The sequence below is a fragment of the Stegastes partitus genome, unplaced genomic scaffold (genome assembly GCF_000690725.1).
Source record: "Stegastes partitus isolate 25-593 unplaced genomic scaffold, Stegastes_partitus-1.0.2 Scaffold628, whole genome shotgun sequence".
In the NCBI taxonomy this organism is placed as follows: domain Eukaryota; kingdom Metazoa; phylum Chordata; class Actinopteri; family Pomacentridae; genus Stegastes; species Stegastes partitus.
Window position 1 is genome coordinate 219836 of NW_007578359.1, and position 13770 is coordinate 233605.

At 46.4% G+C, this 13770-nt stretch overlaps 1 protein-coding gene across 1 annotated transcript; it reads right to left on the reverse strand.

The window, feature by feature from the left end:
* Positions 1–1508: 1508 nt before the first annotated feature.
* On the reverse strand, positions 1509–13043 carry cnpy3 (canopy FGF signaling regulator 3). The gene is made up of 6 exons (XM_008289654.1): positions 12825–13043; positions 11808–11934; positions 9937–10033; positions 9017–9139; positions 8528–8645; positions 1509–2903 (listed from the first exon to the last, which is right to left on the reverse strand). The coding sequence occupies exons 1-6, from the start codon at positions 12928–12930 to the stop codon at positions 2629–2631; spliced, it is 846 nt and encodes a 281-aa protein (XP_008287876.1). The 5' UTR covers positions 12931–13043; the 3' UTR covers positions 1509–2628.
* Between the last annotated feature and the right edge of the window lie 727 nt (positions 13044–13770).

The following is a 13770-nucleotide window of genomic DNA, read 5'->3' on the forward strand; positions in this document are numbered from 1 at the left end:
CACGGAACAAGAGAAGGTTTCTCGGTCCAGCTCAGCTCCTTTCTGCGCCATTTTCCCTCTCAGCAGCAGCGACTCTGTGAGTTTCTCTTCCTGGAAAGTGAAACTAGTTTGAGCTGTGATCTCCACATCATGTGTTCCTGCAGCTCTCTCTCTGCACCATGCAGGTCACACCCATCTTCACAGTGCAGATCTGAAGGAGAGGGAACAAGGAACCATGAGGTCAGAGTGGAGCTGCTGTGTTAGAGAGCAGGAAGAAGAGGGAGGGCTCATCAGGCTTGTGCTTATTCCAGGAAGAGGAGCGCTCTGAAGCTCACAGCGTTTCACCCTTTTTACAGCGGAGCACATTTAAAAGCGTCTGAAGCTCTGCTCACTTTTCAGCCGCTGATGTCTTGTTGGGATCTCTGGCTTTGGAGAGTTCACTTTCAATCTTTAGCTCTTCTGTTCTCACAGAGTCTGATGAAACATTTGAACGACAATAACTGAGATGCAGTCAGTGAAACAGAGGAAACAACCACGAGGGAGAAGCCAGCAGCTTTTAAAATATTGTTGAACAACTCTAAGTAGTTTTGTAGATTCAGAATGTAGTTTTGACCACAGCACGTAACATCTGCCTTCACAATGGAGGCTCTGAACATGGCCCACTCAGATTCCCAGATGTTCTCCATACCTAATCCGTCTCCTCTGGTGTTGTGACGCCTCTTCCCTGTGTGCTGACTAACAGCATTAGAAAATGTCCCTGTAGCATTCTCTGGTTAAGAGCTGTCCTCATTCTCTCTCATCTGCATGTAAAGTCTTTCTGTTGAACTGGATTTATGGCCGATTGCTGCCACTCACAGAAAACATCTTTATATTCTCATTCTGGATGTTGACGAAGCACGGAGCAGTGACAGGTTTAGCTGAGCCGAGCTAAAGCAAACTCACCTCTCGAGCCGAAGAATCAACTTGTAGTCGTGTTTTATGAAGTTTGCACAGAGACAGAAGTTTATAGGCAGAAACAGATCAAAGTAAAGCGTCTGTAAATGTCGAGTTTAGTTAATTATAAACTACAATTTTCCCTAAAATGTTCAGCAGCTAAAAAACAAAAATCAGTTTGAATCCAACTTTTAACTGAATACAAAACAATGAGTGAAGGTTTAGAGGCAACAACAGCCTCAGAAAGCGTCAAAACATATTTTTAATGTTTTTTTTTTTTTACTAAAACATCTGCTAACTGTTGTCTGTCTCTAAGTGTAGCCCTGTGATAGACTGGTTACCTGTCCAGGTGAGCCTGCCTTCACCCCAAGTCGGCTGGGATAGACTCCAGCCCCCCATAGATTAAGCGGCGTATAGATAATGGATGGATGGATCTGCTAACTGACTGTAGCGGCTCACACAAATGAAAGTGTGTGACTCTGCCGCCCCCATGTGGTCAGAAACAGACATGACAGCTACATGGACAATAAAGCTGAAACTCGGGTAATCGGATGGGGAGTTAATTCTATCCAACCAGTCACTCGTGACACGTTTCGTAGAGTTTTCCAACCTGTTTATTGATCCACGTGGTTTTAAAAAGCGACTCCGACACAACACGGCTCCACCTGGGGATAAAAACCTCGTAAAAACACACACACGCTTGAGAAAATGCAAAAAACCAGACACACAGACGTCATCGTTCAGCGTCACACGGGCCTCGAATAGCAGCTCAGACAGAAAACAGGTGATGGAAAGAGTCACGACATCAAACAGTAACAGGAACACAAACCGTTCACATTCACAGAAACAAGAAATGTTTTAGGGGAATTTCTCTGAAACTAAGATGTCGTGTTTCTGCATAAAACGGGCAAACAGGAAACCACAGCCTGCTTCGTTTAGACGTCTGAAGGTAAAGATTCAGGGTGGCCACAGGAATAAATAATAAGATCTGTTCCTCCTGAACTTCTGGGAGCTGTTTGGGTATCGTACAGTCCAGGACAGCAGCGGAGGAGAGCCAAGAAAACGTACAGCTGCATGTTTCAGCCTCGATCGTTAGAAACAGTCCAGAGAGTCTCCGAGCCTTTACGTTAGCTGTCCCCAGACTGAACCTTCTTCCTCGGTTTTCAGCCGGGACGAAACTCTCTGCAGCTCCCAGGCTTTTGGAAATAAACACAAAAACAAATAGAGCATGAAACCAGCTTCACATCAGAGTTTACATTCAGCTTCTTCTCGTCTGTTCTTCTGAAGCTCTACCAGCGGTGATCCAACACCTTCTACAGATTAATAACACCGTATTTATTCTAAGATGCCGATCAGAAGGTCTGAACATTCTGTTTACAGCAACCTGAGAACGCTCCCGTCTGATGAAGCAGGAATGAGATCACAGCTCGCTTCATGTTTCTGGGTCGAATCTGGAGACAAACTGGCCGAGGCGCTAACACCGACCCGCGGTTCTGATAAACCGGATCATACTTAAAGGCTTCTGACAGGTTTAAGGTGGACGTTAAAAGCCTGGACCTTCTGAAGACAACGACACAAACGAGAGCAAACACACGTCTGAAGTTTGAATGAATGGATCTTGAGGTCGTCTCTGATTCCTCACAGAACCAGCCCGTCCACGGCTGGAGACGCCTCCACAAGTTCTTACTAAGCTGGACTCCGGAGCTCCAGACCGCCTCACAGCTCCGTCTTCGGCCCGGACAGAGGCACCTGCGGCTGGACCTCCTCGTCCGACGACGCCCCCCCTTTGCTCTTTTTCTTCTTCTTCACCTTCTTCTCCTTCTTCTTCTTGGTCTGCTTGTCGCCGCCGTCGTCCCCTCCGTCTCCCCCGTCCTCCCCTTTGCCTTTCCCCTTCTTGCTGCCGCCCTTCTTCTTCTTCTTCTTCTTCTTGTCCTCTGCGATGGCGGCCTGGTCTCCCTTCTTCCTGGCGGTCCACTCCTCCTGCAGGCAGGCTGGAGCAGAGAGACAACCAGAGGAACCGTTACTTTCATGAACATTTATCAGACATCTTTGGGGGCACTGTTTGCACGTCGTTTAACTTTTAATATGTTTTTTTGGAGAATATTTCAGAACCAGTTTTAGTTTTCTTGCATTTTTGTCCCATTTTGTTCATCATTTTTGGGCAATTTCTGTCTTTTGTACATTTTATTAACATTTCATCAACATTTTTGGGACATTTTCAGACGTTTATTTATACTTTTTGTAGATTTCAGTCGTACAAGCAGCAGGTAAAATGTATTTTTTACACTTTATTGCATTTTTGGGCCATTTAATTAATGTTTAAAATCTCTAAAAATACGAATAAAACATCAAAAATTATTGATTAAATATTCATTAAAATTACAACCAACGTTTCGTGGATAGTTTTTAAAAATTTTATTCAACTTTATTAATATTTATCAGACATTGTTGGGGCATTGTTTGCACATTATTTAGCTTTTTATTAATTTTTGGAGTACTTTTCAGAATCAGTTTGACTTTTTTTTTTGCATTTTTCTCCCATTTTTTTTTTGGGACACTTCTGTCTTTTTTTTTCTCCCCTTTCGAACTGCCACCTTATCGTGGTGGGGGAGTTTGTGCGCCCAAATGATCCTAGAAGCTATGTTGCCCGGGGCTTCATGCCCCTGGTAGGGTCACCCATGGCAAATAGGTTCTAGGTGACGGGACAGACAAAGAGCAGTTCCAATCAAAATCAAGGACCGTGACATCGCCCGGTATGGCGCAGCTGGGGCCCCACCCTGGAGCCAGGCCTGGGGTTGGGGCTCGTATGCGCGCGCCTGGTGGTCGGGCCTTTGCCCACGGGGCCCGGCCGGGCTCAGCCCGAAAGGACGACGTGGGCCCGCCCTCCTGTGGACTCACCACCCGCAGAGGGAGCCATAGGGGTCGGGTGCTGAGAGGACTAGGTGGTGGTCGAGGTGGGTTGCCTCGACGGCCTGGTCCGCATACACAGCCTCTGGTTGTTGGGACGTGGAACGTCACCTCGCTGGGAGGGAAGGAGCCTGAGCTTGTGCGTGTCCCTACGCCTTCGGGTTGGGGACAGGTCTCTCACTGTTGTCTCGGCCTACGGGCCCAACAGCAGTGCAGAGTACCCGGCCTTCTTGGAGTCTCTGGGAGGGGTATTAGATAGTGCCCCGACTGGGGACTCCTTTGTCCTACTGGGGGACTTCAACGCCCACGTGGGCAACGACAGTGAGACTTGGAGAGGGGCGATCGGGAGGAACGGCCTCCCCGATCTGAACCCGAGTGGTGTTCTGTTGTTGGACTTCTGTGCTAATCACAGTTTGTCCATCACGAACACCATGTCCGAGCACAAGGGTGTCCACATGTGCACGTGGCACCAGGACACCCTAGGCCGGAGGTCGATGATCGACTTTGCAGTTGTATCATCAGACCTCCGGCCGCGTGTTTCGGACACTCGGGTAAAGAGAGGGGCCGAGCTGTCCACCGATCACCACCTGGTGGTGAGTTGGATCCGCTGGCAGGGGAAGAAGCTGGCCAGACCTGGCAGGCCTGAGTGTATCGTGAGGGTCTGTTGGGAACGGCTGGCGGAACCCTCTGTCAGCAGGGTCTTTAACTCCCACCTCCGGGAGAGCTTCTCCCAGATCCCGAGGGAGGCTGGAGACATGGAGGCTGAGTGGTCCATGTTCTCCTCCTCCATCGTCACTGCGGCCGCTCGCAGTTGTGGTCGTAAGGTCTCTGGTGCCTGTCGCGGTGGCAATCCTCGAACTCGGTGGTGGCAGCCAGAAGTAAGGGATGCCGTCAAGCTGAAGAAGGAGTCTTACCTGTCATTTTTGGCTTGTAGGACTCCTGAGACAGCTGACAGGTACCGGCAGGCCAAGCGTGCGGCAGCTCGAGCGGTCGCAGAGGCAAAAACTCGGGTCTGGGAGGAGTTCGGGGAGGCCATGGAGGAGGACTATCGGTGGGCCTCGAAGAAATTCTGGCAAACCGTCCGGCGCCTCAGGAGGGGAAAGCAGCTCTCCACCAACACTGTTTACAGTGCAGGTGGGGACCTCCTGACCTCAACTGGGGAGGTCGTTGGGCGGTGGAAGGAATACTTCGAGGGTCTCCTCAATCCCGCCGTCACATCTTCAGAAGAGGAAGCAGAGACTGTGGACTCAGAGGCGGACTCATCCATCACCCGGGCGGAAGTCACGGAGGTGGTTAGAAAGCTCCCCGGTGGCAGGGCTCCGGGGNCTTTATATTTGGAGAACCATTGAACCAGCTCTGTCCGACGTGGACTTGGCTTTTGTGTTTTTTATTTCTATTATTATTATTTTATATATATTTTATTATTATTTATATTGAAGTATTTTGTGTTCCTGTGACATGCAGCTACATACGGTTCAGAAAACATCACCACTTCACTCCTGCTTTAACATTTTTTTAAATTTTTTGTTAATTTGCTGAGAAACGGGACTTTTCATCAAAGCTTCACTGTTTTCATCAACATCTCGATTTCCCGCCAAAAAAACGAGAGGCGGTGGAGCAGAAATGTGCTGACCTGAGGTGGAATCAGTGCATTGTGACGGAACAGTATTAAATCCTAGAAACTGGAACGAGAAACCTTTTTTTCTTTTTAAGCTTCATGAACAAGTCCAATGACGAGTTGTTTGAGTCTAATTAACGGACTAATCACTTCCTCCCATCATCTGGAAGTTCCCACTAAATAAACACAAAACAAGCCGACTTGTGGACAACAGTCGCCACCAGACTTCAGCATCAAACACAGGTGAAAACGCGTCAGTGGCTCCAGACCTGAAGTGCTGTTTAGACAGAACACATCCAGAACCATGTTCAAGTCACTGTGAGGCTCACGTGGACACCACAGCAGAGTTACGGCCTCGCCGCCATAAAGCAGGAGGAAGAGTGAAGCATTCACCCACCGCCATAAAAGAACAACGAAAAGAGGAAGCCAGAAAGAGGAAGTGGAACAACGCAGACGTCTGTGCAGGTGAATTAGTGCCTCCATAAACACAGTCTGAACATCAGATGGTCCACATTCAGCACCAACGCTGGTCCACAAGTTATGAATAAATTATAACAGGTGCAAACAACATTTAACTCGTCAGCAGTAAAAAACAACAACAAAAAAAACAGCAAATCCTCACATCTGGAACCAGAACATGATCTGCTCATGTCTGTTCCACCAAGAGTCCAGAAAACAACCAGCAGCACCGGCCAGAACCACAAACTGTCACCGTAAAGATCCAGAACCATCAGGTGTTGGATTCACTTCAGGTCACTGTTATTTAGACACACAAACAAACAAACAAACAAACAAACAAACAAACAAACAAACAAACAAAGTCCTTCCACAGTAAGTAAATACATAAATAAGAGGGTCAAATAATAAGTATTAGAACCTTACACAAATGTGGATTAATCCATATTCAGGCTTTTTATTAATAATAAACAACAACAACAACAACGAGTGATAGAAGCCAGCAGCTCAAGTTCAACGACCTCAGACTGACCCTCCTCTGCTCTACTTGGTAGTTATTATATATTTAAGCGTATTTACTGATTAAACCACAAACAGCCTCACAACAACAACAACAACAACAACACAACAACAACAACAACCCGTACCTGCGCGGTGACCGTGAGGCTCCATCACCGACTCCGTCCAGTGACTGAATCCCGCTGCGGCTCCACAAACGTCCAGATTCGGGTTTCTATCGGACCGTGAATCCAGCTGGAGCCTTTAAACCGCTTCCCTCCTCGGACAGCACAGCACACCGGAGAGGAAACCGTCCGTCCGTCCGTTCGTCCTCCGTGCCTGCGTCCCTGAACAGCCGCTCGCGAGCTCGTTGAGCTAACTAGCTGTTAGCTTCTTAGCATGAGCTAGCGGAAAACATCAAGCGACCGACTGAAGCTTCTTCTGCCGCTTCGTTCTGTGACGCACTTCATCGGATTCTGTCGTAAAAACGTGAATCCTGTTTTAAACAAATACATAAATAGATAATAATAAGAATAGTTAATTTAAAAAAAAAACGCACGGACGAATGCGTGACGTCTGACCTTTGACCTATGCTAAGCCCCGCCCCGCTGGGAACCGTAACTGCGCAGGCGCAATTTTCCCCTGAAACTAAATAGATTTTTTTTTTCGTTTGTCTTTATTTACTTTGGCCATTTTCTTGTTTTGTGGTGGTGGTGGTGGTGGTGGTGTTGTTTTTGAAGGGGGGGGGGGTTGTTTTTGAAAGCATTTTATTAACTGTCTTTATTGTAATTAATGTATTTTATTTAGTTTTCTTTATTTTTGCTCCTTATTTATGAATAAAATAATTTTTTGGTCCCTGACGGGAAATTAGTAGATTAGTGTCACAAAACACATAAAAAAACATCATTTTAAAACTACACACTAGATTAGAAAAATTATAAAACTGAATAATAATAATTTCCAAAAAGGATTTACGATAACATCGAACTCAAATCTCTGCAAACCAAAGTCTGATGTGAAAAATTAAGTCAAATTCATGCCAATAAAACATAATCAGTGGTAAAATTGTGGGTTTGCTTATGATGTAAGTAACGGCATTGGTAACTACAATATTCTAGTTTAATATTCGACGTGTTTTATTAATTTTTTGTTCAGTTTTTGTTGTTTGGTGAAACTCTCATGAAGATGGACNTGAGGAGCTCGGTCACACGGGAGGAGCTCGGAGTAGAGCCGCTGCTCCTCCACGTCGAAAGGAGCCAGCTGAGGTGGCTCAGGCATCTTTTCCGGATGCCTCCTGGACGCCTCCCTGGGGAGGTGTTCCAGGTGCGTCCCACCGGGAGGCCTCGGAGAAGACCCAGGACACGCTGGAGGGACTATGTCTCCCAGCTGACCTGGGAACGCCTAGGGGTCCCCCCGGAAGAGCTGGAGGAGGTGTGTGCGGATCGGGAAGTCTGGGCGGCTTTGCTAAGGCTGCTGCCTCCGCGACCCGACTCCGGATAAGCGGGAGAAGATGGATGGATGGACTTCTGTCTTTTTTCACATTTTATTAATATTTTATCAACATTTTTGGGACATTTTCAGAAATGTATTCGTAGTTTTTGTAGATTTATTTTTTTTATTTACATTTTTGTGGCATTTCAGTAACGTTTAAAATCTCTACGAGTATTAACAAAACATAAAAAACGACTAATACATTCCTAAAATTGTCCAAAACTATTGATTACATATGAATAAAATATGGAAAAGAATCACCTCTACGGAAACAGAACAACATGAAGGAGGAGAAGTCAGAAACGTCTTCTGCGCCGAATGACAGAAAACTAAGAAACTAAAGTTGAATCTCTTCGATTATTTATTTGACAGAAAGTCTGAGCTGCACCGAGGAGTGAAGACTGCTTCGGTTTTAAAGCATCTCTTTATGGCAAACACGATGTTTGAGTCAGGTTTTCTCACAGACACGTGGAGAATGAAGGTTCTCCACCACCTCATGACTTTAAGCTCAGATTTGCTTCATGATCCCAACAGAACAGAACGTCATACGATGTCGGTGGGTTTTTGGGCTTCAGAGGGTTAAAGACGTGACGAGCGGATGTGTGTGTGGAGATAAAGCTGAATGGCAGCGTCTGCCAGCGTTACCTGTGTCCTGTCCTTTGAGAACGTGCTTCTCACACAGGTAGGTGGTCAGGTCCTCCTCCTGGCTGCCCTTGTACCAGTCCTCAATCACGTCCTCGTACTGCTCCACCAGAACGTCGCACTGACAAACACAGAGAACACGAATCACTGCCGGGGTTTGTTTGTGACGTAGACGTGGAGGTTGTAAGACTGAATCCTGGCACGACGTCAGCTTGACTTAAAACACGAAGGATTTAGTTCACTTATTGAGTCCTGATGTCATTCGAGTCGCTATCGGGCAACATGTTCTAGAGCAGCTGCAGTACCTGGTTGTTCCACCAGGGGGAGCCTCTCCCTGCATTGTGGGAGTTAAGCAGCGACGGGACCATGAGAGAGACTCTGAGGAGGTTCATGACCTCCAACCAGAGCTCAGGAGTTAAAGACAAACTGGACAGATGCTCAGTGAAGACGCTAACGTTAGCTCGTGTACGTCGGAGGGAAAAGAGGTCCAACCTGCTTTTTGAGGTCTGCGACTTCTGCCGACGTCTCGTTCCAGAGCTCGTAGGGGATGTCCATCACCACGTTCACGCCTTTGTTCACCAGGCCGTGGAGGGTGGAGAAGGTCTCCGACATGCCCTGCAGCACAGAACCACACACGGAACAAGGTGACCCAGTCTGTACATCGTTGAGTATGTTCAGCTGCAAAATGAGTCCAATCAAAGCTGCTTTTGATGCCATGAAGTGTGCACAGAAAGTAAAACTAAACCACCTTCAAAAAGCTGCACCATCATCTTCTAGATACCCAACATCTGCTGCTTCAACACCTGAACCACCTGAAGGCTCCGAGCTAAACTCATTTTATACCTTTGAAGGTCGATTACGGCTGAAACCGACCTGAAACTAAACCTACAGACGTCTTGTTCTTGTTCGTAGTTTAAAACATAAACATATGATGTAAAGGTGACTCAATTCAATTAAAAATAATCACTAGTGTTAGCAGAGGCTGCAGACAGAAGCTAAGCTAGCTAGCTGTTAGCACCGCTGCTTTATCTCATCGTGTGTCTTCTTGTTTCTCCACTAAGATTCAGCCACAGACTGAATTTCTAAGCCGCTGGAGGATTAAAATGGGTTTTCTTTCATTTTGTAATAATTTATTTTCTTAAATCTGACACAGTCAAAGTTTAAATAAATCACGTCTGTGTGAAAATAAACGTAGCGACACCTTTTCCTGTAGTATTTCAGTTTTCTGATGAAAAACCATTCAGTGAAATTCTGAATGTTTTTTCTTTTTTTATGCATTAAACAAACAGAGAAGCTGCAGGTTGTAAAACTGACAGAAACCAACACTGATACTGACAGCGTTTCCATTCTGGGATGTGGTCGGAGCTTTATTTCAGCGCTAACAGCCAATCCGGGCTCATCCACACACTGACCTTGGCGAAGCGGCTGCTGCCCGTCCTCTCTTTGTGCAGGTTGTACTCCAGCAGCCGCTGACACACGTTCTCCACCACCTCGATGAACCTCAGGTCCCTGTGGACAAACACAGCAGTTACATGGAGGTGCCAGGATCCAGGCTGGTTCTGGGGAGGAGGCCAGCCGCCGTCCTGCCGCTCTGCAGCTCGCCGTTAGTTCTGCTGCTCAGAGCTCCGGCTGTGAAACGGACCCGGCGCTGCGTGGAGGTCAGCGTCTTCTGCAAGAAAGCCCCGACTGATCTGAGCTCAGCGGCTCAGTGCATCCAGCAAACAGAGAACCTGAGACTCGTGTTCACGTCGTCCAGGTCTGCAGCTGAACCGTTCAGGGAAAACAGCCAATCACAACTCTTCTGACAGTATCAGAGCTGCATCATTGATCCATCGAAAGCATGACGCGTCTGGAGATTACATTTATGGATGAATCACTTCGGTTTGTTTTGGTCTGAAAATGGTGAAAAATGTCAAGAAGCATTTCCTCAGATGTCTTGTTTAGTTCACAACCCAAAGATCTTCAGTTGACCGTCACAGAGGAGGAAAGAAACCAGAAAACATTCACCTTTTACAGCTACGACCACAGAATTTACTCTTCAAACTGTCAAGAGGTCCAGGTCCTTGAAGTCCACAGAGGAGGGTCCAGATTGATCACCTTAATGGACTTTTTCCATCATTTCTGAGCCTCAGAACTTCATCAGTACCGCAGATAGACACATGACATTTAGGAGGAAGAACACATCTGGGTTCTGGTAGAACCTGACACCAGATCAGTTCTACATCCATCCAGGTGTCTCAGTCTGAAGAGTAAATATGACTATATTAGATTTTTTTTTTTTATCCCACAGAATGAGTCCTGTCTATAGATGGTTCTGGTAGGTTCTGGAGGTAAAACGGTCCTTCCATTGTCTAGAACTGGTTCTGACCGTAACACATGCTGATACCAGCCTGGAAAGTTTACCCTCTTTAAAGGTCACATGACTCTGCGCTGTGAATTAGTCTCCCGGGTCAGACAGAGGACCCAGTATAGAACCCTGTGGAACACCACATCAACATTTCTGCTGCTAAAGGCCTCATTTGAACTGAGTCACACCATAGAAATCAAACAAATCCATAAAAAACAAGTCCCCCCCCCCCGACCTCCTCACAGTCAGCTGGTTCTTTATCTACAGTAACTTCAGTATGTTTGCATTTACAGAGTTCTGCCTTCAGACTGTGAATATTCCAGACTTCCAGGTCCTTGAAGTCCACAGAGGAGGGTCCAGATCTGGGTCCTGGTAGAACCTGACACCAGATCAGTTCTACATCCATCCAAGTGTCTCAGTCTGAACACTGGATCTGGTTTCTGTTTAGAGAAAACTTTACAAAGTGCATTCTGGGTAAACGTTCCAGGCTCATATCAGCACATGTGGTGGTGGTTGGTCAGAACCGGTTCTAGACCATGGAAGGACCAGAACGGACCAGGACCATCTTCTAGAAAAAATAATTAGTTACATTTATTTTTCATGCACCTTTTTCGCTGCCAACTAAACTAGAAAATAACCACTTTTGTAGGATTAAAAACAGACAGAACACGGTGAAGGACGTCGGACTGAACCCAGAATAAATCTGTTCTACCGACTGAAGTGCTTCAGCGGCTTCAGAGACGTGAGGCTGCCGAGCTCTGTTCTGTTCTATAATAAGTTCCTCCAGAGGAGCTGAGCCTGACCACGTCCTCGTCCCCCGGCGCCTCCTCCAACCCAGAGACATCCAGAACCATCCGAGCAGCTCCCGCTCCTCCAGAAGCACCGAACTGCTTGATAAATAAAAGTAAAACCCCCACAGAGACACAACACACTTACGACTTGACGTATTTGATGGGCGGCGCCCCCTTGCTGTCGATGAAGCGGTAGTTCCTGTCGATCACCTCTTTGGTTTTCCCCGTCTCGTCGAACGCCGACTTCATCTCGATGCTGACGAACTTACAGACTGCAGACAGACAAACACAAGAGCAGAATGACATTTTATCAGCTTCTGCCGGCGTTTCTCAACAGAAAAATATGAGGTTCAGCACATTTTTTAGCCTCAGTGATTGGATAAAGGAAAGTAAAAGCACCAGACTGTGTGTTCATGTTGACAAACTGCAGATAGAATAAACAGTTTTGCTCTCAGAGTTTAATCCTGGTTATTAGTTGTTGTTTAATCTGCTGATTACTTTCCTAACTGATCATTTTATCTCTAAAATCACAGACAGCTGCTCGTTTCATTCCATCAAAAGTCGGAAATCTGAAAAATATGAAACCAGAAAACGGGACAGACCAGTGAAAGCATTCAGGAAGACAAACTCATGTGAATATCAGAGGGAGGAACGCAAAGCAGCTGAAAACCCTGAAGGGAAGCCGGAGGATGTCGGACACGCTCAACGTGTTCAAGTGAATTCAAACATGCACAGAACGAGGCTTCATTTATTCCACAAATGTAAAATATTTCGAGCAACCAAAAGCCTCTGAAGCCTGAAAGCAGACGACAAACAACGAGCTGAATTCAGCTTCACATGCTGGATTTTATAGATTCTGTCTCCAGATTTCTTATTTCTAAGCCTCCTAATTAGAACACAAACACCCTCTGAGCCCTCAGCTAACGCTGTAGATGACACTGTGACAGCGACGTGGTTGATTTTGGACCTTTTTCAGAGCGACCAGCTGGTTTTTGCTCTGGTGAAGCTTTCTCTTCCTGATTCAGAGCATCCTGTGAGCAGGCCTGTCGTCTCTGTGGACCAGCACACAGTTAATTCAGTTAAATATAACTATCCTGTCGCTGTCGGGGGCCCCTGCAGGTCCTCGGACCTCGCTTTGAGAACCAGTCGCCGTGACCGCTACCTTCACATTTGTTGGGCAGATGAACCCAGTCATCGTCGGCTGCATCCTTCGCGGCTCCCACCGACGAAACCACCAACAGAAACGACACGCAGGCGGCCGGAAACATCTCTGCGTGGACCTCTTCTCTTTATCTTCCCGCCGGACTGAACAAAACCCCGCAGAGAGCCGATGTTTTCCCGTTTTCACATCCTCCTCCGGCTCGATCCGACAGCGTTCGCTTCCGCGTTGGGCGTCGCGCACGCAGCGCTCGGAGCCAATCGGAGAGGACGAAGTGGCAGCGGCTGGACCAATGAGAGGCCGAGGAGGGGCAGAGAGCGGCTCAAGGGAAGAGGTCTCACTCTGCGCGTGTTTTTCACTCTGCGGCCAAGGAGAGGGTGAACTTCTCATTTACTTCCTGATAAACATGTCTGAACAGGCTCAAATAAAGAACTTCAACAATGTGTTTGTAGAGGATTTAATGGGAAAAAAAGATGTAAATGCAGATGAATATTGTTTATTTGGTTTCTTAAGGGTTTTAATTGTAATTTTTAGACAATTTACTGTTTTTTTTTGTTTTTTTTTACAACAAAAATAGAAAACACGCTGAAGGACATAAAACTAAAAATGAAGGAAGTGAGTACAGCAGCAGCTCAGCTACAGACACTGAAACAGTTCAGAAGAGAACTAAAACCAGGATTATACAGTCGTGAAAATAACATAAAATAAAGACCTGGAATTGGAGCCCAAGTTTAAACTGAATAGTGAGAATTACTTCAGTTGTTGTGATTTCTATTTGTCAGGTGTTTCTTTATAGTTTCTGAAGGAATGTAATCATAAGAAGAGGACACGTTTCTCTGCTTTGACTGTGAAGGAAAGGTTTTGTTCTGGAACGGAAACGAGTACATGAAGAGAAACAGCTGAACTCGAAATCAAGGAAGAACTGAAAACACTTCCATGTGCACACAGC